Below are 22,653 nucleotides of genomic sequence, written 5' to 3' on the forward strand. Positions count from 1 at the left end.
ACAACACCCATGTCCCCTCAGTGTCCCCTCGTGTCTCCTCAGTGTCACAACACCCATGTCCCCCATGCCCCTTCAGTGTCCCCTCAGTGTCACAACACCCGTGTCCCCCTGTGTCCTCCCATGTCCCCTCAATGTCACAACACCCATGTCCCCCATGTCCCTTCAGTGTCCCCTCAGTGTCACAACACCCGTGTCCCCCCGTGTCCCCTCAGTGTCCCCTCAGTGTCCCCTCAGTGTCCCCTCACCGTGACGTGCTCGAAGTCCTGTCCCAGCTCCCGGGACGCTGCCACCACCTCTCTCTCCGAGATCCATTGCTCCAGGTCGTCGAGGTCGCGGCGCAGCTGGCACAGGCGGTGGTGGCCCTGCAGGGTGGCCCTGCGCTCCCCGGCCAGGTGACACAGCCCCGCGTGGAGACGCTGCAGCTGCGCCGCGCGGGCACGGAGCCGCTCGCTGCAGGGGACGGGGACAGGGGGGTCACCGGGGGACAGAGGACAGGGACAGCGGTGTCACTAGGGGGGCAGGGGTGTCACCAGGGGATAGGGGACAGGGACAGCGGTGTCACCAGGGAACAGCGATGTAACCCAGGGGACAAGGGGCAGTGGTGTCACCAGGGGATAGGGGACAGAGGTGTCACTAGGGGGACAGTGGTGTCACCAGGGAACAGAGATGTCACCCAGGGGACAGTGGTGTCACCAGGGGGCTGTGGTGTCATCAGGGGACAAGGACAACGGTGTCACCAGAGGACAGGGGACAGCAGTGCCACCCAGGGACAGTGGTGTCACCCAGGAGAGCAGGGACAGCGATGTCAGGGGACACACACAGACATCAGTGACAACGGACGTGGCAACAGGGGACACAGGGATCTCGGGGGACAGGGCTGTCAGGGACCACAGTGGCCATGTGTGGGTGTCCCCCGGGTGTCCCCAGGGTGTCCTCAGGTGTCCCCACCCGTCGGGTGTCCCCAGGATGTCCCCACATGTCGGGTGTCCCCAGGCTGTCCCCAGGCTGTCCCCAGGTGTCCCCACCCGTCGGGTGTCCCCAGGATGTCCCCACATGTCGGGTGTCCCCAGGGTGTCCCCAGGGTGTCCCCAGGTGTCCCCAGGTGTCCCCACCCGTCGGGGTGCCCGCTGCCCGCCATGGCCCGGCCCTGCTCCGCCAGCAGCTCCACGGTGCCGCCGTAGTCGCGCAGCTCCTGCTCCAGCCCCAGGTGCCGGCTCAGCATGGCCTGGGCGCCCGGCTCGTCCTGGGGACACCACGGGGACGCCGCGGGGCTGTCACCACCCCCAGCAGGTTCTGTGGGTGCCCCTGACCCCTCCAGGCCGCTCACTGACCCTCCCAGACCCCACAGACCGCCCCAAGCCCCTTCTGACCCTCCCTGACTCCCCACAAATCCCCTCTGACCCCCAGAGATCCCCTACAGACCGCCCCAAAAACCCCATAAACCCTTCCCAATCCCCCTGAATCCATCACAGATGCCCCCATAGACCCTCCAGACCCCCCAAACCCCCCATAGACCCTACAGACACCCCACAGACCCTCCCAGACCCTCCAAGTCCCCCACAGACACACCCAGACACCCCATAGACCCTCCCCAGACCACCCAAATCCCCCCATAGACCCTTCCCAATCCCCCCGAACCCATCACAGACCTCCCCTAGACCCCCCAAACCCCCCATAGACACCCCCAGACACCCCATAGACTCCCTCAGACCCCTCAAAAACCCCATAAACCCTTCCCAATCCCCTGAACCCATCATAGACCCTCCCCACAGACCCTCCAGACACCCATAGACCCCCCAAACCCCCCCCAGACCCTCCAGACACCCCCAAACCTCCCCCAATCCCCCCCAGACCGTTCCCAATCCCCCTGAACCCATCACAGATCCCCCCATACATCCTCCACACACCCCACAGACACCCCCAGACACCCCAAAGCCCCCCATAGACACCCCCAGACACCCCTCAAACACCCCCATAGACCCTCCAGAACCCCCCCAACTCCCTCCCCACATCCCCCCATAAATTGGGGGTGACTCCGCCGTCCCCAGGAGGGGGTCCCGTCCCTGGCGGTGCCCCGGCCCTGAGGGGATTCCCGTCCCTGTGCCCCCACCTTGGCCTTGTCCTGGGCCAGCATGTGCAGCTCCCTCTCCCCCAGCCAGGCCTCGGCGGCCGCGGCGTCGCGCAGGAAGCGCTGGGCGGCCAGCGCGGCCTCCAGGCGCCGCTGCCTCCGCTCCACCTGCGCCCTCAGCTCCTTCCAGGCCTCCCTCAGGGCCGCGACCCCCTCGGGGACCCCCCCGGGCACCCCCGGCTCCGGGACCCCCCCGGGGACCCCATCGGGCACCCCCGGCTCCGGGACCCCCTCGGGCACCCCCGGCTCCGGGAGCCCCGGGCCGGGCAGCGCCCCCCGCTGCAGCAGCTCCGACACGCGGCGCTCGCGGCCCTGCAGCTCCTTGTGCAGCGTCTGAGGGGCGAATTGGGGGGTTTGTGAGGGAAATTGCGGGGTTTAGGGGAGGTTTATGAGGGAAATTGGGGGGTCCAGGGGGTCTGGGAGGGGTTTATGGGGGAAATTGGGGGTTTATGAAGAAAACTGGGGAGTCTAGGAAGGGTTTATGAGGGAAATTGGGGGTCTAGGGGGGGTTTATGAGGGAAATTGGGGGTCTAGGGGGGGTTTATGAGGGAAATTGGGGGTCTAGGGGGGGTTTATGAGGGAAATTGGGGGTCTGGGGGGGCTGTGGGGAGGTTATTGGGGAAATTGGGAGTCACTGAGGGAAACTGAGAGGCTTGGGGTCTATGGGGAATTTATGGGGGGGTTTATGGGTTCATGGAGGAAAATGTGGGGTCTGCAGGGGTCTGTGGAGGTCATGGAATGAATCCTGGGGGGACACAGGGGGACATTTGGGGACCTTGTGACCCACCTCGTTCTTCTGGAGCAGCAGCTGCACCGAGGGCAGGTCCTTGCCGTGGTCCGTGGACATGGCCAGGGCCTGGCGCTCCTGCACCCACAGCTGGGGACACGGGGGGACATGGGGTTCAGTGGGGACGTGGGGGACATTGGGGACATGGGAGACATTGGGGTCAATGGGGAATGGGGGTCAGTGGGGATATCAGGGACATTGAGGACATCGGGGACATCGGGGACATTGGGGGTCATTGGGACACTGTGGGGACAGGGATGAGGGGGACTCAAGGACTGAGTGTCAGGAACAGCCATGGCGGGGGGAACTTGGGGTTCAGAGATTGTGGGTCCAGGATTTGGGATCAGGAATGGGGGTGGGGTTTAGAGATCGGGGGTCCAGAATTTGGAATCAGAAATGGGATGGGGGTCAGGTATTTGGGGTCAGGAATAGGGGAATCACGCACGGGAACCCCAGGGGATTTTGGGGTCCCCCCACTCACGAGCTCGTCCTCCAGGTCCCTCCGGAACTGGTGCAGCTCCCTGGCGGCCGCCAGGCTCCGCCCGCGCTCCCGCAGCGGCTCCCGCAGCTCCCGGAACTGCTGCTCCAGCTCCCGCACCTGCTCCTGCACCCCCGCGCTCCGGGGGTGCCCCGGGCTGAGCCCCCCGGCCTGGGCCCGCAGCGCCCCCACCTCCTGCTCCCGCAGCGCCGCCTGCGTCTCCAGCAGCTGCGGGGAATTGGGGGTCAGGGACACCCGGGGACCCCCAAAATCTGCACCCCGAAACCTGAACTCTAAAAGCTGCAGCCAAATCCTGCATCACAGAGCCGCACCCCCAAATCTGCACCCCAGAACCTGCACTCAAAATCTGCACCCACCCAAATCTGCATCACAAAACCTGCGCCCAAAAACCCAAACCCCAAAAAGCTGAACCCAAATCCTGCATCAGAAACCTTCACCACAAAACCTGAGCACCTCAAAATCTGCACCCTAAACCTTTACCTCAAAACCTGAGCACCTCAAAATCTGCACCCTAAACCTTCACCCCAAAACTTGAGCACCCCAAAATCTGCATCCTAAACCTTTACCTCAAAACCTTCATACCCCCAAATTTACACCCTAAACCTTCACTCCAAAACCTGCTCATCCCAAACCCACCCAAAACCCACCCCCCAAACCCGTACCTTCACCCCACACCCCAAACCTTCACCCCAAACCTTCCCCCCCATTCTCCACAGCCCCATTTCCCATTTCCCAGCCCTGACCTGGTGCCGGGTCAGCAGGACCCCCACGCTGGTCAGGTCCTGGCCGCAGTGGCCGGAGCGGAGCTGGGCGCGGACCCCGGCCAGCCACGAGCGCAGTCCGGCGCAGGCCTGGGCGCAGCTCTCGGCGCGCGCAGCCTCGGCCAGACCCCGGCCCTTGGCGGCCGCCGCCGCCTCCACCTGCGCCCACAGCGCCCGCAGCTCCTGCCGGGGAGCGGTCACTTGTCCGGCCAGGGCTGGACGTGCCCGTGCCAGCTGCTCGCCGTCCTGTGGGACACGGGAATGGTGGCACTGAGTTATGGGAGAGACCCAAAAACCATCATGGAATGGGGCAACGTCAAGATTGGAATTTTGTGAAATTATTGAGGTTGGACTCGATGAGTCGTGGGGTGATGAGGGTTGGGCACGTGGGGTGGTGGGATCATTGAAACTGGACCCATGGAACCATCAAGGCTAGACCCAAAAAGTCATGGAATGGGCAACGTCAAGGTTGGAATTGTGTGGAATTGTTAAGGTTGGACCTGTTTAGTTGTGAGGTGATGGGGAATGGACACATGGGGTGGTGGGATCATAGAAACCCATGGAACCATCAAGTTTGGACCCAAAAAGTCAGGAATTGTCAATGATACATGGGATCCTTGAGACTGACCCAGCAAATTGTGGGATTGTGAAGACTGGACTCATGGAATGGTGACATCATCGAAACCAGACCCATGGAGTCATGGAATTATTAAGGCTGGACCCACAGAACCACGGAATCACTGAGGTTGGACCCATGGAATCAGAATTGCTGAGGTTGGACCCATGGAATTTTGTGACTCAACATCCCTCTCCCATATCCCACTTTTCCCAAGGGCTGCCCCTTCCTGGATCCCATTTTCCCCCATTTTCCCCCCAGTTTTCTCCCATTTTCCCCCCATTTCTCCCCATTTTCCCACCTTCTCCAGCGCCTCCAGCCAGCCCCGGTTGGCGGCCAGCTCGGCGGCGAAGGCCTGGTGCTTCTGCCACTTGCCCTGCAGGTCCCGTGTGCCCTCGTAGGACACGTCCCGGGCCACCGGCAGCTTCTCGTTCAGCCACAGCGTCAGCTGGGAACGGGAACGGGGATGGGAACGGGAATGGGAATGGGAATGGGGATGGGGATGGGGATGAGAATGAGAATGGGGATGGGAATGGGAATGGGAATGGGAATGGGGATGGGGATGGGGATGGGGATGGGAATGGGGATGAGAATGAGAATGGGGATGGGGATGGGAATGGGGATGGGGATGGGGACGGGGATGGGAACGGGAATGGGAATGGGAATGGGGATGGGAATGGGAATGGGGATGGGGATGGGGATGGGGATGGGGATGGGGATGGGAATGGGCACAGGAACGGGAACGGGAACAGGAATGGGAATGGGGACAGCAATGGGGATGGGAACAGGGATGGGGATGGGGATGGGTTCAGGACACAGATCAGGATCTCTTCCCACAGTCCCATCCCAGCCCAGTTCTCCTCTTCACCCCATCCCCATTTTAACACCATCCATCCCCGATCTCCATCCTAATCCCATCCCAATCCAATCCCATCCCAATCCCCACCCCGTCTCACCTCCTGCCCATCCTGCAGGAACTTCTGCAGCTCCCAGTTATCCCGCAGCCGCCCCAGCAGCTCCTGGGCCGATTCCCGGATCTTCTGGTGCCTGTGCCAGGGCCAGGAGGGGTGAGAGACCCCATTCCCAGGGGATGGGATGGGACTGGGATGGGACTGGGATGGGACTGAGATGGACTGGGATGGACTGGGATGGGACTGGGATTGACTGAGATGGACTGGGATGGACTGGGACGGACTGGGATGGACTGAGACGGACTGGGATGGGACTGGGATGGACTGGGACGGACTGAGATGGACTGGGATGGACTGGGATGGGACTGGGATTGACTGAGATGGACTGGGATGGACTGGGACGGACTGGGATGGACTGAGACGGACTGGGATGGGACTGGGATGGACTGGGACGGACTGGGACAGACAGGGACGGGTCTCTCACCTGCTCTCCACCGACTCCACCGTCTCCCGCACCTTTTCCGCGTGGACGCCGCCCTCGTCCAGCAGCTTCCTGCCAGTGTCCGTGAGCGCCCGGACGCGCTCTGTGCCGGTGTCCAGCGCGGCCAGGAACTCCTCCAGCCTCCTCACGGCCGCCTCCGCCCCCGGCACCGTGCTCGGCATCTCCGTGTGGGCCAGCGTGTGCTCCTGCGGGTCGGGACCGGAACCGGGATCGGGATCGGGACCGGGATGGCACCGGAGCCCCGGGATGCCCCGGAACACCCCGGCTCCCCTCACCTGCTTCCCCAGCGTCCCCTCCACCTGCTTGGCGTCCCGCAGGAACACGTGGAAGGCGACAGCCTGGGCCAGGAGCCGCTGCCGCTTCTCCCACACCCGGCCCAGCTCTTCCCAGTCCGCATCCAGCGCTTCCAGGCGCTGCAGCAGGGACAGACTCTGCGCGTCCGTCTGTCCCCGCGTCACCTCCCGGCCGGCGGCGCGGGCGCTCCGGTAATCGGCGCCGTAGTGCGAGATCTCGGTGCGGAGGCTCTCGTGCTGCCGCAGGGAGCCCTCGGCCTCGGCCAGGGACGCGGGCACATCCTCGGAGCCCGCGGCCGCGCGGGTGCGGGACAGCCAGGCCTGCAGCGCCGCCAGGTCCCGCAGGAAGCCCTGGAGCCGCCGCGCCTGCCCCAGCGACTCCTCGCGGCTGCGGTGGCACCGGCGCAGCGCGTCCCACTCGGCCTCGAGCGCCGCCAGCTCCTCGCCGATCTCGGGCGCTCTCTCGGGCTGCTCCCGCTGCAGCTTCTCGCCCTCGGCCCGCAGCTCCCGCAGCTTTCCCTGGATGGCGTCCAGGTCGCGCCCCATCCCCGAGAGCTTCGCCTGCAGCGCCGTGATCCCCGCCAGGTCCCGGCCCAGCGCCCGCGTGGCCTCGATCGCCGCCGTCTTCTCCCGCATCCAGCCCCGCGTCTCGTGGCACTCCAGGCGGAAATTGTGGATGTTCAGCGCCGCGGTCAGCGCCACCTTCTTGCGCTCGGCCAGCGCACGGAACCGCTCCCACCTGGCACGGGCGGGACCGGGGCACGGTGGGACGGGGCCCGGGGAATGCTCGGGGCGTCCCAACCCGAGAATTCATCCCTGGAGTGTCCCAATCCAGAAAATCCATCCCTGGAGTGCCCCAGCCCCGAGAATTCATCCCTGGAGTGTCCCAATCCAGAGAATCCATCCCTGGAGTGCCCCAGCCCCGAGAATTCTTCCTTGGAGTGTCCCAATCCAGAGAATCCATCCCTGGAGTGCCCCAGCCCACAGAATCCATCCCTGGAGTGTCTCAACCCACAGAATCCATCCCTGGATTGTCCCAGCCTGAGAATCCATCCCTGGAGCATCCCGAACCAGAGAATCCATCCCTGGAGCGTCCCAGCCCAGAGAATCCATCCCTGCCCGGATCCACGCCCAATCCCAGCCCGGACTGGCCCCGCCGGGGCCGCCCCCACCTGTCCCGGAGCTGCTCCCAGGTGTCGCGGGCGCTGTCCCGGTTCCTGTCCCCGGATCCCCGCAGCTCCTCCGTGACGCGGCCCACGGAGGCCACGCGCGCCGCCAGCGCCGCCAGCTCCGGCTCCAGCGTCTCGAACCTGCGGGAGCGCCGGGAATCACCGGGAATGACCGGGAATGCCGAGCCGGAGATGGGGACGCTGGAAAGCCCAGCAACCCCGTGCCAGAGGTGGGAGTGCCAGAAATCCTGCGAATGCCACAAATTCTGGGAATACTGCGCTGGAAGTGGGAATTTGGGGAGTTTTGGGAGCGCTGGGAATGCGGTGTTGGAGGTGGGAATTTTGGGAATGCTGGGGATATCTCAGGTCGAGGTGAGAGTTCAGGGAATACTGTGCTGGAAGTGAAAATTCTGGGGAAACGGGAACAGCTGGAAAACGCTGGGAATGTTGTGGTGGAGGGAGGAATTCAGGGAACACGGGGAATATTGGGAATACTGGAGACATCCTGAGGAAAAATGGGGATAACGGGGCGGTCCTGTGCATTCTTGGGGAAATTCCTGGGGGAATCCCAGTGGGGGCGACCACGGGAATAACTTTGGGAATAACTCAGGGATTCGCACGGTGCAGCGCGGGGCGCTCACCGCTGCTGCACCACCTCCAGGTCCTCGATCCGCTCGGGAATCTCCATGGAGAGCAGCCACTGCTCCCTCTCTCCCACCCAGAGCGCGCAGGCATCGGCCTCGCTCCGCGCCGCGAACAACCCCAGCGCGTCCCGCAGCTCCAGGCGCCGCAGCTCCGCCCGCTCCTCCAGCTCCCGGTGCCGCCGCTCCAGCTCCGCCAGCCGCTCCGCCAGCCCCGGCACCACGTCGGGAAGTTCGGCGGCATCGCCGGGCACCGCCTGCTCCCGCAGCGCCGCCAGCGCCGGCCCTCGCCGCCGCATCTCGTCCTGCAGCTCCCGCAGACGCCGCTCCAGCATCCCCGCCGAGCGCTCGTCGTGCCCGAGCTCCGGCCCCGCCACTCTGCGGGCGGCGGCCGCCAGCCACGCCTCGGCCTCGGCCGCCTCCGCGTCCAGCTGGAAGCGCCCCGCGGCCGCTCGGAGCCGCCGCTCCCGGGCCCCGGCCAGCGCCGGCAGCGCGGCCCAGAGCGACTCCAGCTCCCGGATCCGCCGGGACACGGCGGCCGCGGGGTCCGGGGAGCCGGGAGCGGGGCCCGGGGGTCCCTCAGGGCGGGCTGTGGGTGCCCCGGTGCGTTCCGTGGAGCCGTCGGGGCGTTCCGAGGGTCTGGTGGTGGATGGCGAGGGTCCCTCTGTGGATGCAGCGGGGGATTCCAGGGAGGCGTTCTTGGATTCCGGGGGTCCCTCCGTGGATCTGGAGGTGGATCCAGCAGCGGATTCCGCGGGTTTTGCGCTTCCCATTGATCCGGCAGCGGATTCTGCTGATCCAGGTGTGGATTCCACCGATCCAGGTGTGGATTCCACCGATCCAGGTGTGGCTCCGTCGGGGGCTCCCTGCGCCAGCAGCTCCCGGCCCCGCTCCAGCAGCTGCTGCAGCGGCCCCGCGCGTCCCCCCAGCGCCCCTCGGATGGCTTCGAGCTGGCTCAGCATCCTCAGCGCTCCCGGCAGGTCCCGGCCCAGCTCCGGGCAGCGCAGGAGCCGCTCCTGCTCCCGCATCCAGGCCTCCTCCTCGCCCGCGTCCCACAGGAACTTCCAGAGGCGCCGGGAGCGCTCCAGCCGCAGCCGCCGCTGCGCCGACAGCGCCGAGAGCCCCCGGTAACGCAGCTCCAGAGCGGCCACGCGGGCCCGCAGCTGCTCCGGGGGGCACGGGCGGTACCCTGGGGGACACGGGGGGCGTCAGCGGGGCTGGAGGGGTACGGGCGTCGCGGGGCTTGGGGGTCCTGGGGGCTGGAATGCCCCAGGGTTCAGGGGTACGGTGTTTAGGGATGGGTTCCCAGGGTTTGGGATTCGGGGATGCTGAGGATTTGGGAGGGCCGGAGTTTGGGGGTCTGGGATTTGGAGGTCCCTGGATTCAGGGATTTGGTGTTTGGGGTCTTGATTTTTGGGGGGCCCAGTTTTTGGGGTCTGGGTTTTTGGGGGTTCATTTTGGGGTTCTGCTAGATCCCGCTTTTGGGGCTCTCAGGTGAGTGGGGGTCCTGGGATTCGGGTGTTTCTGGGTTTGGGGGTTCCAGGGCATCCCGGGGATCCCAATGTCGGGGTTCCCAGTTTTGGGGGTCACTCACCGCCCCCCTCCCCGAGGAATCGCTCGGCCGCCGCCCCCACACTCCGAACCCTCTCGGCTTGGGCCGCCACGTCCCCCTCGACCAGGGCGTGGATCTGCAGCAGATCGTCCACCTGGCTCAGGTGCTGCCCGAAATCCCGCGACTGCAGCCGCACCTGGGGACACCGAGGGGTCACGGGGGGCGTCCCACGAGGGAATCCCACCCCCCCTCGCAGCCCCCTCCCCACCTCCATCTCCTCCATCCAGCCCATCAGGTGCTCCAGGTCGCGCAGGAGCCGCTGCAGCTCCAGGTGCGCCCGGAGCCGCTCTCGCCGCGCCGCCACCTGAGCCCGCAGCGCCTCCCAGAGCGACACCACGTGGTCGCGCCGTGTCGCGATGCCGCCCATGTCGTGATAGCGCTCGGCCTCCAGCTCGGCCGCCACGGCGGTGACGGCGCGCACGCGGCTGCCGTAGGCGGCGATGTCGCTCTCGATGGCCTCGTGCTTGCGCAGCGCGGCCTCGACACCGCCCAGCGACCCCCCGAAATTGTCCTGGGGGGGGGGGGGAAGGGGGAGTGAGGGAGGGGACACACCAGGGACCCCTCCCCGAATTGTTCTGGGGAGGGGTGAGAGAGGGGACACTCCAGGGACCCCCCCCGAAATTGTCTTGAGGAGTGGAAATGGGGGGAGAAGGGGTAAAACGTGGGGCGGACACTCCAGGGACCCCCCCGAAATTGTCCTGGGAGGGTGGAAAAGGGGTGGTGAGGGAGGGGACACACCAGGGACCCCTCCCCAAATTGCCCTGGGGAGGGGTGAGAGAGGGGACACTCCAGGGACCCCCGAAATTGTCCTGGGAAGGTGGAAAAGGGGTGGTGAGGGAGGGGACACCCCAAGGGCCCCCCGAAAATCATCCTGGGGTGGGAGAAGGGGAGAGAAGGGGTGAAAGGTGGGGGGACACTCTGGGGACCCCTCCCCAAATTGTCCCGGGGGGGAAAAAAGGGACTGAGAGGTGACAAAGTGGGGGGGGGGGACACATCCTGAAATTGTCCCGGTGGGGACAAGGGGAAGCCCCCTGGGGTGGGGGCGCTTTCAGGGTCACCTGTGCCACCAGGTTGTCCCTGAATGGGAGTGGGCTGAGGGTCCTGGTGTCACCTGTGCCACCAGGCGCTGGTTGTCCCTAACTGGGGGTTCTCTGGGGGGTCTCAGGGGTGTCACCTGTGTCACCGAGTTGTCCCTGACTGGAGGTTGTTTGGGGAGGGGTCTCAGGGGTCCCTGGGGTGTCACCTGTGCCACCAGGCGCTGGTTGTCCCCCAGCCAGGTCTCCCTGAGCGCGGCCTTGCGGTGGAACCTGGCCGCCAGCTGCTCCAGGTGCTGCTGCCGGAGCAGCTCCGAGCGCAGCGCCAGCTCCCGCCCGTGCTCCGCCTTCTCCAGCCGCTCCCACGCCTGCGGGACGGCACCGTGTCACCTGGGGCACCTGGGGCACCTGGGCACCTGGGCACCTGTGTCACTTGTGTCACCTGGGGCACCTGGGCACCGTGTCACCTGGGCACCTGGGGCACCTGAGCACCTGTGTCACCTGTGTCACCTGTGTCACCTGGGGCACCTGGGCACCTGTGTCACCTGGGACCTGTGTCACCTGGGGCACCTGGGCACCTGTGTCACCTGGGGCACCTGTGTCACCTGCACAGCTGGCACACCTGTCACCTGGGCACCTGTGTCACCTGTGTCACCTGGGGCACCTGGGCACCTGTGTCACCTGGGACCTGTGTCACCTGGGGCACCTGGGCACCTGTGTCACCTGGGCACCTGTGTCACCTGGGGCACCTGTGTCACCTGCACAGCTGGCACACCTGTCACCTGGGCACCTGTGTCACCTGGACACCTGGGCACCTGCACAGCTGGCACCTGGGGCACCTGGCACACTTGGTACTTGTGTTACTGTGTCCCCCCCACCATGTCCCAGCGTCCCCCCTGTCTCTGTCCCTGTCACCTCCAATGTCCCCGATGTCCCCGATGTCCCCAGTGTCCCTAATGCCCCCAATGTCCCCATGCCTCAATGCCCCAGTGTCCCCAATGTCCCAGTGTCCCCTGTGTCCCCACCATGTCCCCAGTGTCCCCACAGCTGTCACCCTGTTGATGTCGGCGCTGTGGGGATCCCCTGTGTCCCCCAATGTCCCCATGTCCCCAGTGTCCCCACAGCTGTCACCCTGTTGATGTCGGCGCTGTGCGTCCCCTCCCGCGGCACGAACTGTCGCTGGTTGTTGGCGCGGAGGCGGCTCCGGAGCGAGAACAGCAGAACCTCCAGGGAGCCCTTGTCCTCAAACCTGGGGGGACCCCGAGAATTCACCGAGAGAACCCCAAAATGCACTGGGGGACCCCAAAATGCACTGGAGGACCCCAAAATACACCAGGGGGACACTAAAGCCCACTCTGAGCCCTAGGAACGCCCCAAAACCCCTCAGACGCCCCAAAACCCTGAAACCCACTGGGGAGACCCCAAACCCCACCAGGGTGACCCCAAACCCCCTCTTGGAGACCCCAGACCCCTCAGTTCAGCCCCCAGACCCCTCCGGGAGCCCCCAGACCCCAGTAGGGAGATCCCAAATCCCTTCTTAGAGACCCCAAACCCAATTTGGGGCCCACAAACCCCTCTGGGCAGCCCCCAGACCCCTCTGGGCAGCCCCCAAACCCCACTAGAGAGACCCCAAACCCCTTTTGGAGGCCCCAGGCCCCTCACAGCAGCCCCCAGCCCCCTCAGTTCAGCCCCCAGACCCCTCAGTTCAGCCCCCAGACCCCTCAGTTCAGCCCCCAGACCCCTCACAGCAGCCCCCAGCCCCGGCCCGGGGGTCCCTCACCGGGGGGGTTTCTCGGTGGTGCGGTAGGCGCTGAAGGCCTGGAGCTGCCCCTGCAGGCCGGGGATGCCGCGGGGCAGGCGCCGGTCCGTGAGCAGCAGCAGCGAGCGCTGGATCCAGCCCAGCAGCTCGGCCGCCTGCGCCTCGTAACGGCCGGCCAGGCCCTCGGCCTCGCGCGCCGCCTCCAGCACCTGCCAGGGACGGACAGACGGACAGGGGGATGGCTGGCTGTCCTCACATCCATCCAACATCCATCTGTTTGTCTTCACATCCATCATCCATCCATGTCCATCCATCCATCCATCCATGTCCATCCATCCATCCATCCATCCATCCATCCATCCATCCATGTCCATCCATCCATCCATCCAACATCCATCCATCCATCCATCCAACATCCATCCATCCATCCATCCATCCATCATCCATCCATCATCCATCCATCATCCATCATCCATCCATCCATGTCCATCCATCCATGTCCATCCATCCATCCATCCATCCATCCAACATCCATCCATCCATCCATCCATCCATCCATCATCCATCCATCCATCCATCCATCCATCCATCATCCATCCGTCCATCCGTCCATCCATCCATCATCCATCCATCCATCCATCCATCCATCCATCCATGTCCATCCATCCATCCATCATCCATCCATCCATCCATCCATCCATCCATCCATCCATCCATCCATCCGTCCATCCATCCATCCATCATCCATCCATCATCCATCCATCATCCATCCATCATCCATCCATCCAGCATCCATCCAGCATCCATCCATCCATGTCCATCCATCATCCATCATCCATCCATCCATCCATCCATCCATCCATCCATCCATCATCCATCATCCAGCCATCCATCCCCACGCCCCTCTGTCCATTTATCCCCCTGTCCATCCAGTCCCCTCCTTCTCCGCCCCTTTTTGACCAATCCATCTCTCTGTCCATCCCCTCTGTCCATCCCCCACCCGTCCCTCTGTCCATCCCCCATCTGTCCCTCCCTCCCTCCCTCCCCTCCCCCCCATTCCCGCGGATTCTGTCCAGTCCCCACCCCCCCGACACCATCTGCCCATCGTCTGTCTGTCCATCTGCCCATTGTCCGTCCGTCCATCTGCCCATCGTCCATCTGTCCACCCCTTCCTCCTCCCCCTGTTCCTTTTCCATCCACCCGTGTGTCCATCCCTGTGTCCATCCCTGTGTGTCCCCCCATCCTGCGTCCACCCCATGTCCACCTGTCCTCCCCCATGTCTGTCTGTCCCCCCCATGTCCGTCTGTCCCCCCCATGTCTGTCTGTCCCCCCCGTGTCCGTCTGTCCTCCCCCGTGTCCGTCTGTCCCCCCCGTGTCCGTCTGTCCCCCCCGGACCTTCCCGACGCGTTTTCCCTCCACGGCCAGCGCCTTCATCCTGGAGAAGTGATGGTAGAGCGCGGCCACGTAGGTCAGCACTGAGCGCTCGTCCGGCTGCTCCACGGCCACATCTGGGGGGCACGGGGGGTCAGACCCCCAAATCCATCCCCAAATCCCCCCAGGGACCCCCAAATCCCCCTGACCCCTCACAGCCCCCCAGCACTGAGCGCTCGTCCGGCTGCTCCACGGCCACATCTGGGGGGCACAAGGGGGTCAGACCCCCCCAAATCCACCCCCAGGGACCCCCAAATCCCCCCCCAGCCCCTCACCCTCGGGGTCCAGCAGCCGGGTGACCCCCAGCTCGCGCTCGGCCACGCCGAAGGCGCTCTGCAGGTTGTGGAGGGCGTTGGCTCCGCGCAGGGACCCCACGTCCAGCAGCTCCGGCCTGGGGACAGCGGACAGCTGAGCACTGACCAGTGACCCGTAGCTACTGACCAGTGACCACTGACCAGTGACCACTGACCAGTGACCCATAGCTACTGACCACTGACCAGTGACCAGTGACCAGTGACCCATAGCTACTGACCACTGACCAGTGACCAGTGACCACTGACCAGTGACCCATAGCTACTGACCAGTGACCACTGACCAGTGACCACTGACCAGTGACCCATAGCTACTGACCAGTGACCACTGACCAGTGACCCATAGCTACTGACCAGTGACCAGTGACCAGTGACCACTGACCAGTGACCCATAGCTACTGACCAGTGACCAGTGACCACTGACCAGTGACCAGTGACCCATAGCTACTGACCAGTGACCACTGACCAGTGACCAGTGACCCATAGCTACTGACCACTGACCAGTGACCACTGACCAGTGACCAGTGACCCATAGCTACTGACCACTGACCAGTGACCACTGACCAGTGACCAGTGACCAGTGACCCATAGCTACTGACCACTGACCCACAACTACTGACCACTGACCTCTAACCACTGAGCACTGAGCACTGACCAGTGACCCATAGCTACTGACCACTGACCTCTAACCACTGCCACTGAGCCATAACCACTGACCATAGCACCCCATAACCACTGGCCCACAGAACCATAACTGCTGACCACTGACCCATGGCACCCCACAGCCACTGCCCACTGAGCCACAGCCACTGACCACTGACCACTGAGCCATAACCACTGACCATAGCACCCCTTAACCACTGACCACAGCGCCTCATAACCACTGACCACTGAGCCACAGCCACTGACCACTGACCCACAGCACCCCGTAACCCCTGACCACTGACCCATAACCACTGACCACTGACTGCAGCCACTGACCCGCTGACCTCATAACCCCTGACCCTGCCCCACAACCCCACAGACTCCCACCCCATAACCTCTGCCCTATAACCCCCCCATTGCCTCCCCCAGGACCCCCTCCCCACACCCCCAGCCCCCTCCCCAGCCCCTCCCCACACCCCCAGCCCCTCCGCAGCCCCCCGGTCCCCGGTCCCGCACCGGTGCCGGTGGATGAGGGCGCAGAAGGCCAGCCCGTCCCTCCAGCTCGTGGTGAAATTCTGCACGTTCACATTGGGGTACCTGGGCGGGGGGGGACAGGAAGGGTCAGAGACCCCCAAAAAACCCTCACAGAGACCCCCAAACCCCCCCCCAAAACCCCTGGGAACACCCCCAGATCCAGCAGATCCTTCCTGAGTCCCCTTAGAGCCCCCCCAAAGCCCCACAGAGCCCCTAGGAGCCTTCCAGAGTCACATGGAGACCACCCAGAGCCCCCCGCGGACCACCCAAACCCTCTCAGGACCCCCAAAACCCCTCCAGAGACCCCCAAAACCCCCTGGGAACACACCCAGACCCCACAGATCCCTCCTGAGTCCCCTTAGAGCCCCCCCCAAAGCCCCACAGAGCTCCCAGGAGCCTCCCGAGCCCCATGGAGACCACCCAGGCCCCCCAGGACCCCCAAACCCCCCCCCCCGAATGCCCTGGGACCCCCCTAAAGCCCCCCAGGACCCCTCACCCCGCGGTTTTCATCTGGCACCAGGCCAGCAGAGCGTCCTTGGCCGATTTCCTCTCCCGCGTGTCCCCGGTCTCCACGCTGATGTCCTGGATCTGGGGGGCAGAGCCCAAAAATGGGGTCAGGGACCCCCAAATTGGGGTTAAGAACCCCCCCAAAGTGGGTCTGGAATACCTAAAATGGGTGCAAGCATCTCGTGGTGGGGCCAGGATCCCCAAAAGTGGAGTCTGGGACCCTCCCGTGGGATCAGAACCCACCAAAGTGAGTGTGAGATCCCCCCAAAAAAGAGTCTGGGGAAGGTCTGGGGATTTCTGTCATCAAACTGAGACCTCAGGGTGGGTTTGGGACCCCCCAAAATTACCCCAAACCCCCCAGGGCAGCTCCAGGACCCCCCAAAATTACTCTAAAACCCCCAGGACAGGTTCAGGAGCCCACACAGTGACCTCAAACCCCCTCAGGGTGAGATCAGTACCCCCCTAAATGACCCCAAACTGCCCCAGGACCGCTCCAGGACCCCCCAAGATGACCCCAAACACCCCCAGGATGGGCTCCTGACCCCCCTAAATGACCCCAAGCCCCCCAAGGACCCCCCAAGATGACCCCAAACCCCCCCAAGATGGGCTCCTGACCCCCCTAAATGACCCCAAACCCCCCCAGGACCCCCCAAGATGACCCCAAACCCCCCCAGGATGGGCTCCTGACCCCCCTAAATGACCCCAAACCCCCCCAGGATGGGCTCCTGACCCCCCAAAATGACCCCAAACCCCCAGGAGCCCCCCAGAGCAACCCCAAACCCCCCCAGGATGGGCTCCTGACCCCCCTAAATGACCCCAAACCCCCCCAGGATGGGCTCCTGACCCCTCTAAATGACCCCAAACCCCCCCAGGACCCCCCAGAGTGACCCCAAAGGGCACCTGGAAGCGCAGGATGATGGTCCAGACCAGCCCCAGGGTCAGGCGGGGGTTGCCGTCCACGATGTCGTGCGAGCCCACGTTCTCCAGGTGCACGCGCTGCTCGCGCAGGAACCGCAGCGCCTTCTCCACGTTCTCCAGGCAGTGGATGCGCATCCGGCCCCGCGTGGGGCGCGGCTGGGCGGGGGGCGACGTTAGGGGGACCCCCAAGGGTAGAGGGGGGGACATCGTTAAGGAATCCCCCAAGGCGAGGGGGAAGTCGTCGGGGAATCCCCCCCCAGTCAGGGGGGCACAATCAGGGAACCCCCCGTGAGCCGGGGGGGCACAGTTGGAGGCTCCCTCTGGGTAGGGGGGCATCGTTAGGGACCCCCAAGGGCAGGGGGCGCGGTCAGGGAATCACCCACGGGTCAGGGGGCACCACCAGGGACTCCCCCAGGGCAGGGGGACACAGTCAGGGGAACTCCCCAGGGTAGGGGGATCGTTAGAGAGACCCCCAGGGCAGGGGGCGACATTAGAGAGACCCCCAGGGCAAGGTTAGAGAGACCCTTGAGCAGGGGGGCAACGTTAGGGGGACCACTGAGTAGGGGGGCATCGTTAGAGAGACCCCCAAGGACAGGGGGTAACCTTAGAGAGACCCCCAAGGACAGGGGGCATCGTTAGAGAGACCCCCAAGGAGAGGGGGCATCGTTAGAGAGACCCCCATGGGCAGGGGGAAACATTAGAGAGACCCCCAGGGCAAGGTTAGAGAGACTCCTGAGTAGGGGGGCAATGTTAGGGGGACCCCCAAGGGTGGGGGGCATCATTAGAGGGACCCCCAAGGAGAGGGGGCATCGTTAGAGAGACCCCCATGGGCAGGGGGAAACATTAGAGAGACCCCCAGGGCAACGTTAGAGAGACCCCTAAGGGTGGGGGGCGACATTAGAGAGACCCCCAGGACCAGTGGGCACCATTAGAGAGACCCCCAGGGCAAGGTTAGACAGACCCTTGAGTAGGGGGGCAAGGTTAGAGAGACCCCTGAGTAGGGGGGTAACGTTAGAGAGACCCCCAAGGACAGGGGGCATCGTTAGAAGGACCCCCAAGGGTGGGGGGCGACGTTAGAGAGACCCCCGAGTAGGGGGGCAATGTTAGACAGACCCCCAAGGGCAGGGGGGCATCGTCAAGAATTTCCCTGTTTTGGGGAGGGTCCCCATTGTGGGGGGGGTCCTACTTTTGGGGAGGGTCCCCATTGGCAGGTTCCTGGTTTTTTGGGGGGGTTTCCCCTTTGAGGGGGGGCGTCCCCAATTTGGGGAGGGGTCTCACTCACCAGGGTCTCCCCCGAGAGCCCCGAGAGCAGCCGGGGGTCCCTTTTTGGGGGTCCCTTTTTGGGGGTCCCCGCAGGGATTTCCCTATTTTGGGGAGGGTCCCCAGTGGTGGGGTCCCTTTTTTGAGGGGGTTTCCCCTTTGAGGGGGGCGTCCCCAATTTGGGGAGGGGTCTCACTCACCAGGGTCTCCCCCGAGAGCCCCTCGAGCAGCCTCAGCAGGAGCCGCCCGTCCCTCAGGTCGCTGTAAAGGTCCCCCAGGTGCGCCCCCCCCGCCAGGTGAGAATTCACCCACTTGGTGAAGGTTTTCTTCTGCACGGCCTCGCGCTCGTCTGGGGGGGCACGGGGGGGGTCAGGGACCCCCAAAAACCCCCCTAAAACCCCCCCTAAAACCCCCCAAATCCCCCCAGACCACCCAAAGCCCACCCAGATCCTTCAAACCCCACCCAGAGCCCCCAAATCCCCCCAGACCACCCAAAGCCCACCCAGAGCCCCCAGATCCCACCTGAGCCCCCCCCCCTCCTCGGCCCCATCTGGGGGGGGCACGGGGGGGTCAGGGACCCCCAAAAACCCCCCAAAAGCCCCCCTAAAACCCCCCAAATCCCCCCAGACCACCCAAAGCCCACCCAGAGCCCCCAGATCCCACCTGAGCCCCCAGATCCCACCTGAGCCCCCAAATCCCACCTGAGCCCCCCCCCCCCTCCTCGGCCCCATCTGGGGGTGCACGGGGGGGTTCAGAGACCCCCAAAATTCCCCCCAGAGCCCCCCGGGGGGGGGGGGATCCCCCCACAGCAGCCGGTGCTGGATTAACGCTAAGAGGATTTGGGGGGGGGGGGGTCCTTGGGGGGCTCCTGAGGGGGGTCCTGGGGAATTTGGGGGAGTTTTGGGGGTCTGGGGGCGATTGGGGGGGTTGGGGGTTTGTCCTGAGGGGGTTTTGGGGTGATTGGGGTGGGAAATTTGGGGCGTTCCCCCCAATTTTTCATAATACGTCCCCATTTTGGGGGGGTTTTCTCAATTTATTTGGATTTTTCCCATTTTTGGGGGTTTTTCCCCCATTTTTGTGGTTTTCCCCCAATTTTTTTAGGGCTCATTCCCACATTTTGAGGTTCCCCATCCTCATTTTTGGGGTCTCTCCCTATTTTTAGGTGTTTCTCCCTCTTTTCTGCGTTTTTCCTCCTGTTTTGAGGGGATTTCCCCCCATTTTTTGTGGTTTTCCCTCATTTTTGTGCTGTCCCCTCTCATTTTTGGGCTGATTTCCCCATTTTTGGGGTCCATCTCCCCAATTTTTGCATTCCCCATCCCCATTTTTGGGATCTCTCATATTCCTGATGCACTCCCAACATTTTCTGGGTCCTTTTCTCCATTTTTAGGGTTTTTCTCCCATTTTTTCCACTTTTCCATCACTTTCTTTGTGTTTCCTTCACTGTTTTTGCTCCCACGACATTCCAAAACTCACAATTCCCTTTTTTTTTTTTGGATTTTCCATATTTTTGGTGACTTTCTCCCAATTTTTTTCAGGTTCCTCTCCCATTTTTTTTATCCTTTCCCCCCATTTTTTGTGTGTTTTTCTCCATTTTTCCCATTTTCCCCCAATTTTTTTTGCACTTCCCCCCATTTTTCCCCCATTATCCCCAATTTTGTAATCTTTCCCCACCCCAATTTTTTCCCCAATTTTTTCCCATTTTCCCCCAATTTTTCCCAATTCGCCCCCCTTTTTCTCCCATTTTTTCACTTTTTTCATCTTTCCCCAGCCCAATTTTTTCCCCATTTTTTTCCTATTTCCCCCCATTTTTTCCCATCTTCCCCATTTTTCCATCTTTCCCCGCCCCAATTTTTTCCCAATCCCCCCCCATTTTCCCCCAATTTTTTGCACTTTTTCCCCCATTTTTCATCTTTCCCCATCCCCATTTTCTCCCAATTTTTTCCCCAATATTTCCCACCCCAATTTTCCCCCCTTTTTTTCCCATTTTCCCCACTGTTTTCATCTTTCCCCACACCAATTTTCCCCCCTTTTTCCTTTTCGTCCCATTTTTCCCCCTTTTTTTCCCCATTTTTTCCCAATTTGCCCCCCCAATTTTTTCCCCTTTTCCCCCCAATTTTCCCAATTTCCCCCCCTCATTTTCCCCCTTTTCCCCCCAATTTTTCCCCATTCCCCCCCAATTTTCCCCATTTTTTCCCAATTTGGCCCCCCAATTTTTTCCCCATTTCCCCCCCATTTTTTCCCAATTTGCCCCCCCAAATTTTTTCCCATTTTCCCCCCAATTTTTCCCCCATTTCCCCCCCAATTTTCCCCATTTTTTCCCAATTTGCCCCCCCAATTTTTTCCCCATTTTCCCCCAATTTTCCCCATTTTTTCCAATTTGCCCCAAATTTTTTCCCCATTTTCCCCCCAATTTTCCCCCATTTCTCCCCCAATTTTCCCAATTTTTTCCCCATTTTGCCCCCAATTTTTCCCCATTTCTCCCCCAATTTTCCCAATTTTTTTTTCCCCTTTTCCCCCCAATTTTTCCCAATTCCCCCCCCCCATCTTTTCCCCTTTTCCCCCCATTTTGGGGTCCCCCCCCGTACCTGCCAAGGCTTTGATGCGGGAGCGCTCGAAGCGCCGGGCGGAGCCTTCGTCCTCCTCCTCCTCCTCCTCCTCCTCCTCCTCCTCCCGCTGCTGCTCCCGCTCGGGCCCCCCCGCGCCCCCCTCCCCCTCCCAGCGGGGGTCGCTGAACCGCGGCAGCTCCAGGGGGTCCAGGGGGGGGGGGGACAGCATGGCGGCCTCGGGGGACCCCCGAATTTGGGGAGGGGGCGGCGACGCCGGGAGAGCTCAGGGGGCAGCTGGAAAAATGGGGGGGGGGTTTGGTTACTTTGGGGAGCGACCCCTCCTCAAAATGACTCGTGGGGAGGCCCGAAATTAATGGGGACCCCCCCTTAAATTAGACCCCCCCCCTCAAATTAACGGGGACCCCCCCCTAAAATTAAGGGAGACCCCCCCCTCAAATTAAGGGAGGCCGTCCAAATTAACGGAGACCCCTCGAAATTAACGGGGACCCCCTCAATTAACGGAGACCGCCCTCAAATTAACGGGGACCCCCCCTAAAATTAAGGGAGACCCCCCTCAAATTAAGGGAGACCCCCAAATTAACGGAGACCCCCTCAAATTAACGGAGACCCCCCTCAAATTAATGGAGACCGTCCCCAAAATTAACGGAGATCCCCAAATTAACGGAGACCCCCCGAAATTAACGGAGACCCCTCGAAATTAACGGGGACCCCTTCAATTAACGGAGACCCCCCTCAAATTAACGGGGACCCCCCCTAAAATTAACGGAGACCCCCCCTAAAATTAAGGGAGACCCCCCGAAATTAACGGAGACCCCTCGAAATTAACGGAGACCCCCTCAACTAACGGAGACCCCCCTCAAATTAATGGAGACCATCCCCAAAATTAACGGAGACCCCCAAATTAAGGGAGACCCCCCGAAATTAACGGAGACCCCCCTCAAATTAACGGAGACCCCCAAACTAACGGAGATCCTGCCAAAAGTAATGGAGACCCCCCCCAAAATTAACGAGGCCCCCCCAAATTCACGGAGACCCTCAAATTAAGGGAGACCTCCCCCCAAATTAACGGAGAACTCCCTCAAATTAACGGGGATTCCCAAATTAAGGGAGACTCCCCCCCAAATTAAGGGAGACCCTCAAATTAAGGGAGACCTCCCCCCAAATTAACGGGGACCCCCCCCTAAATTAACGGGGACTCCCAAATTAAGGGAGACTCCCCCCCAAATTAACGGAGACCCTCAAATTAAGGGAGTGGACCCCCCCAAATTAACGGACCCTCCCCAAATTAATTAAATTATTCCTCAAATTGAGACTTTTTAATCGAAATTAATGAAGTCCCCCAAATTAAGGGAATGCACCCCAAATTAATGAAGAATGCTTTAAATTAAAGGGAGACCCCTCCCCAAATTAATAAAAAGCCCCCAAATTAATAAAGACAGCACTAATTAGTAGGAATTACCCCGAATTGATTGAGATCCCCCCCAAACTCCTCATCAAACTTCATTTCAGTAGAGACCCCTCCCCAAATTAAATCGAGACCCCCCCAGATCCCCCCCGGGACCCCCCAATTCCTCTATCTTTGGAGTTTGGGACCCCCAAAACTCCTTCAAGTTCCTCCCCCCTCCTCCTGAGACCCCTCCCCAAAACTCTCAGGGTCACCCCAGGACCCCCAAACTCCACCGAGCCCCCCCCAAACCTCCCCAAAGCCCCCCATGAGTCTCCCCAAATTCCCCCCGGGACCCCCAAAACTCCTCCAAGCCCCCTCCCC

The 22,653-nt window shown here is 62.3% G+C and overlaps 1 protein-coding gene across 1 annotated transcript in view; it reads right to left on the reverse strand.

Annotated features, from left to right (window-relative positions):
• Nucleotides 1-21,093, reverse strand: part of LOC131570017 (spectrin beta chain, non-erythrocytic 1-like) — a 29,592-nt gene extending 8,499 nt beyond the window's left edge. The window contains exons 1-25 of the mRNA XM_058822350.1: nucleotides 20,904-21,093; nucleotides 18,519-18,667; nucleotides 17,041-17,214; nucleotides 16,130-16,221; nucleotides 15,616-15,696; nucleotides 14,419-14,534; nucleotides 14,108-14,220; nucleotides 12,734-12,921; nucleotides 12,085-12,202; nucleotides 11,163-11,321; nucleotides 10,128-10,430; nucleotides 9,902-10,055; nucleotides 8,308-9,496; nucleotides 7,670-7,807; nucleotides 6,480-7,236; nucleotides 6,187-6,389; nucleotides 5,748-5,838; nucleotides 5,093-5,239; nucleotides 4,158-4,421; nucleotides 3,397-3,621; nucleotides 2,916-3,005; nucleotides 2,369-2,461; nucleotides 2,111-2,308; nucleotides 1,113-1,243; nucleotides 246-450 (exon numbers count right to left, since the gene is read on the reverse strand). Of these exons, the coding sequence (XP_058678333.1) occupies nucleotides 246-450; nucleotides 1,113-1,243; nucleotides 2,111-2,308; nucleotides 2,369-2,461; nucleotides 2,916-3,005; nucleotides 3,397-3,621; nucleotides 4,158-4,421; nucleotides 5,093-5,239; nucleotides 5,748-5,838; nucleotides 6,187-6,389; nucleotides 6,480-7,236; nucleotides 7,670-7,807; nucleotides 8,308-9,496; nucleotides 9,902-10,055; nucleotides 10,128-10,430; nucleotides 11,163-11,321; nucleotides 12,085-12,202; nucleotides 12,734-12,921; nucleotides 14,108-14,220; nucleotides 14,419-14,534; nucleotides 15,616-15,696; nucleotides 16,130-16,221; nucleotides 17,041-17,214; nucleotides 18,519-18,667; nucleotides 20,904-21,093 (5,568 nt within the window). The remainder of the gene's footprint in view (nucleotides 1-245; nucleotides 451-1,112; nucleotides 1,244-2,110; nucleotides 2,309-2,368; nucleotides 2,462-2,915; nucleotides 3,006-3,396; nucleotides 3,622-4,157; nucleotides 4,422-5,092; nucleotides 5,240-5,747; nucleotides 5,839-6,186; nucleotides 6,390-6,479; nucleotides 7,237-7,669; nucleotides 7,808-8,307; nucleotides 9,497-9,901; nucleotides 10,056-10,127; nucleotides 10,431-11,162; nucleotides 11,322-12,084; nucleotides 12,203-12,733; nucleotides 12,922-14,107; nucleotides 14,221-14,418; nucleotides 14,535-15,615; nucleotides 15,697-16,129; nucleotides 16,222-17,040; nucleotides 17,215-18,518; nucleotides 18,668-20,903) is intronic.
• Between the last annotated feature and the right edge of the window lie 1,560 nt (nucleotides 21,094-22,653).

Source organism: Ammospiza caudacuta, chromosome 32 (genome assembly GCF_027887145.1).
Source record: "Ammospiza caudacuta isolate bAmmCau1 chromosome 32, bAmmCau1.pri, whole genome shotgun sequence".
In the NCBI taxonomy this organism is placed as follows: Eukaryota; Metazoa; Chordata; class Aves; order Passeriformes; family Passerellidae; genus Ammospiza; species Ammospiza caudacuta.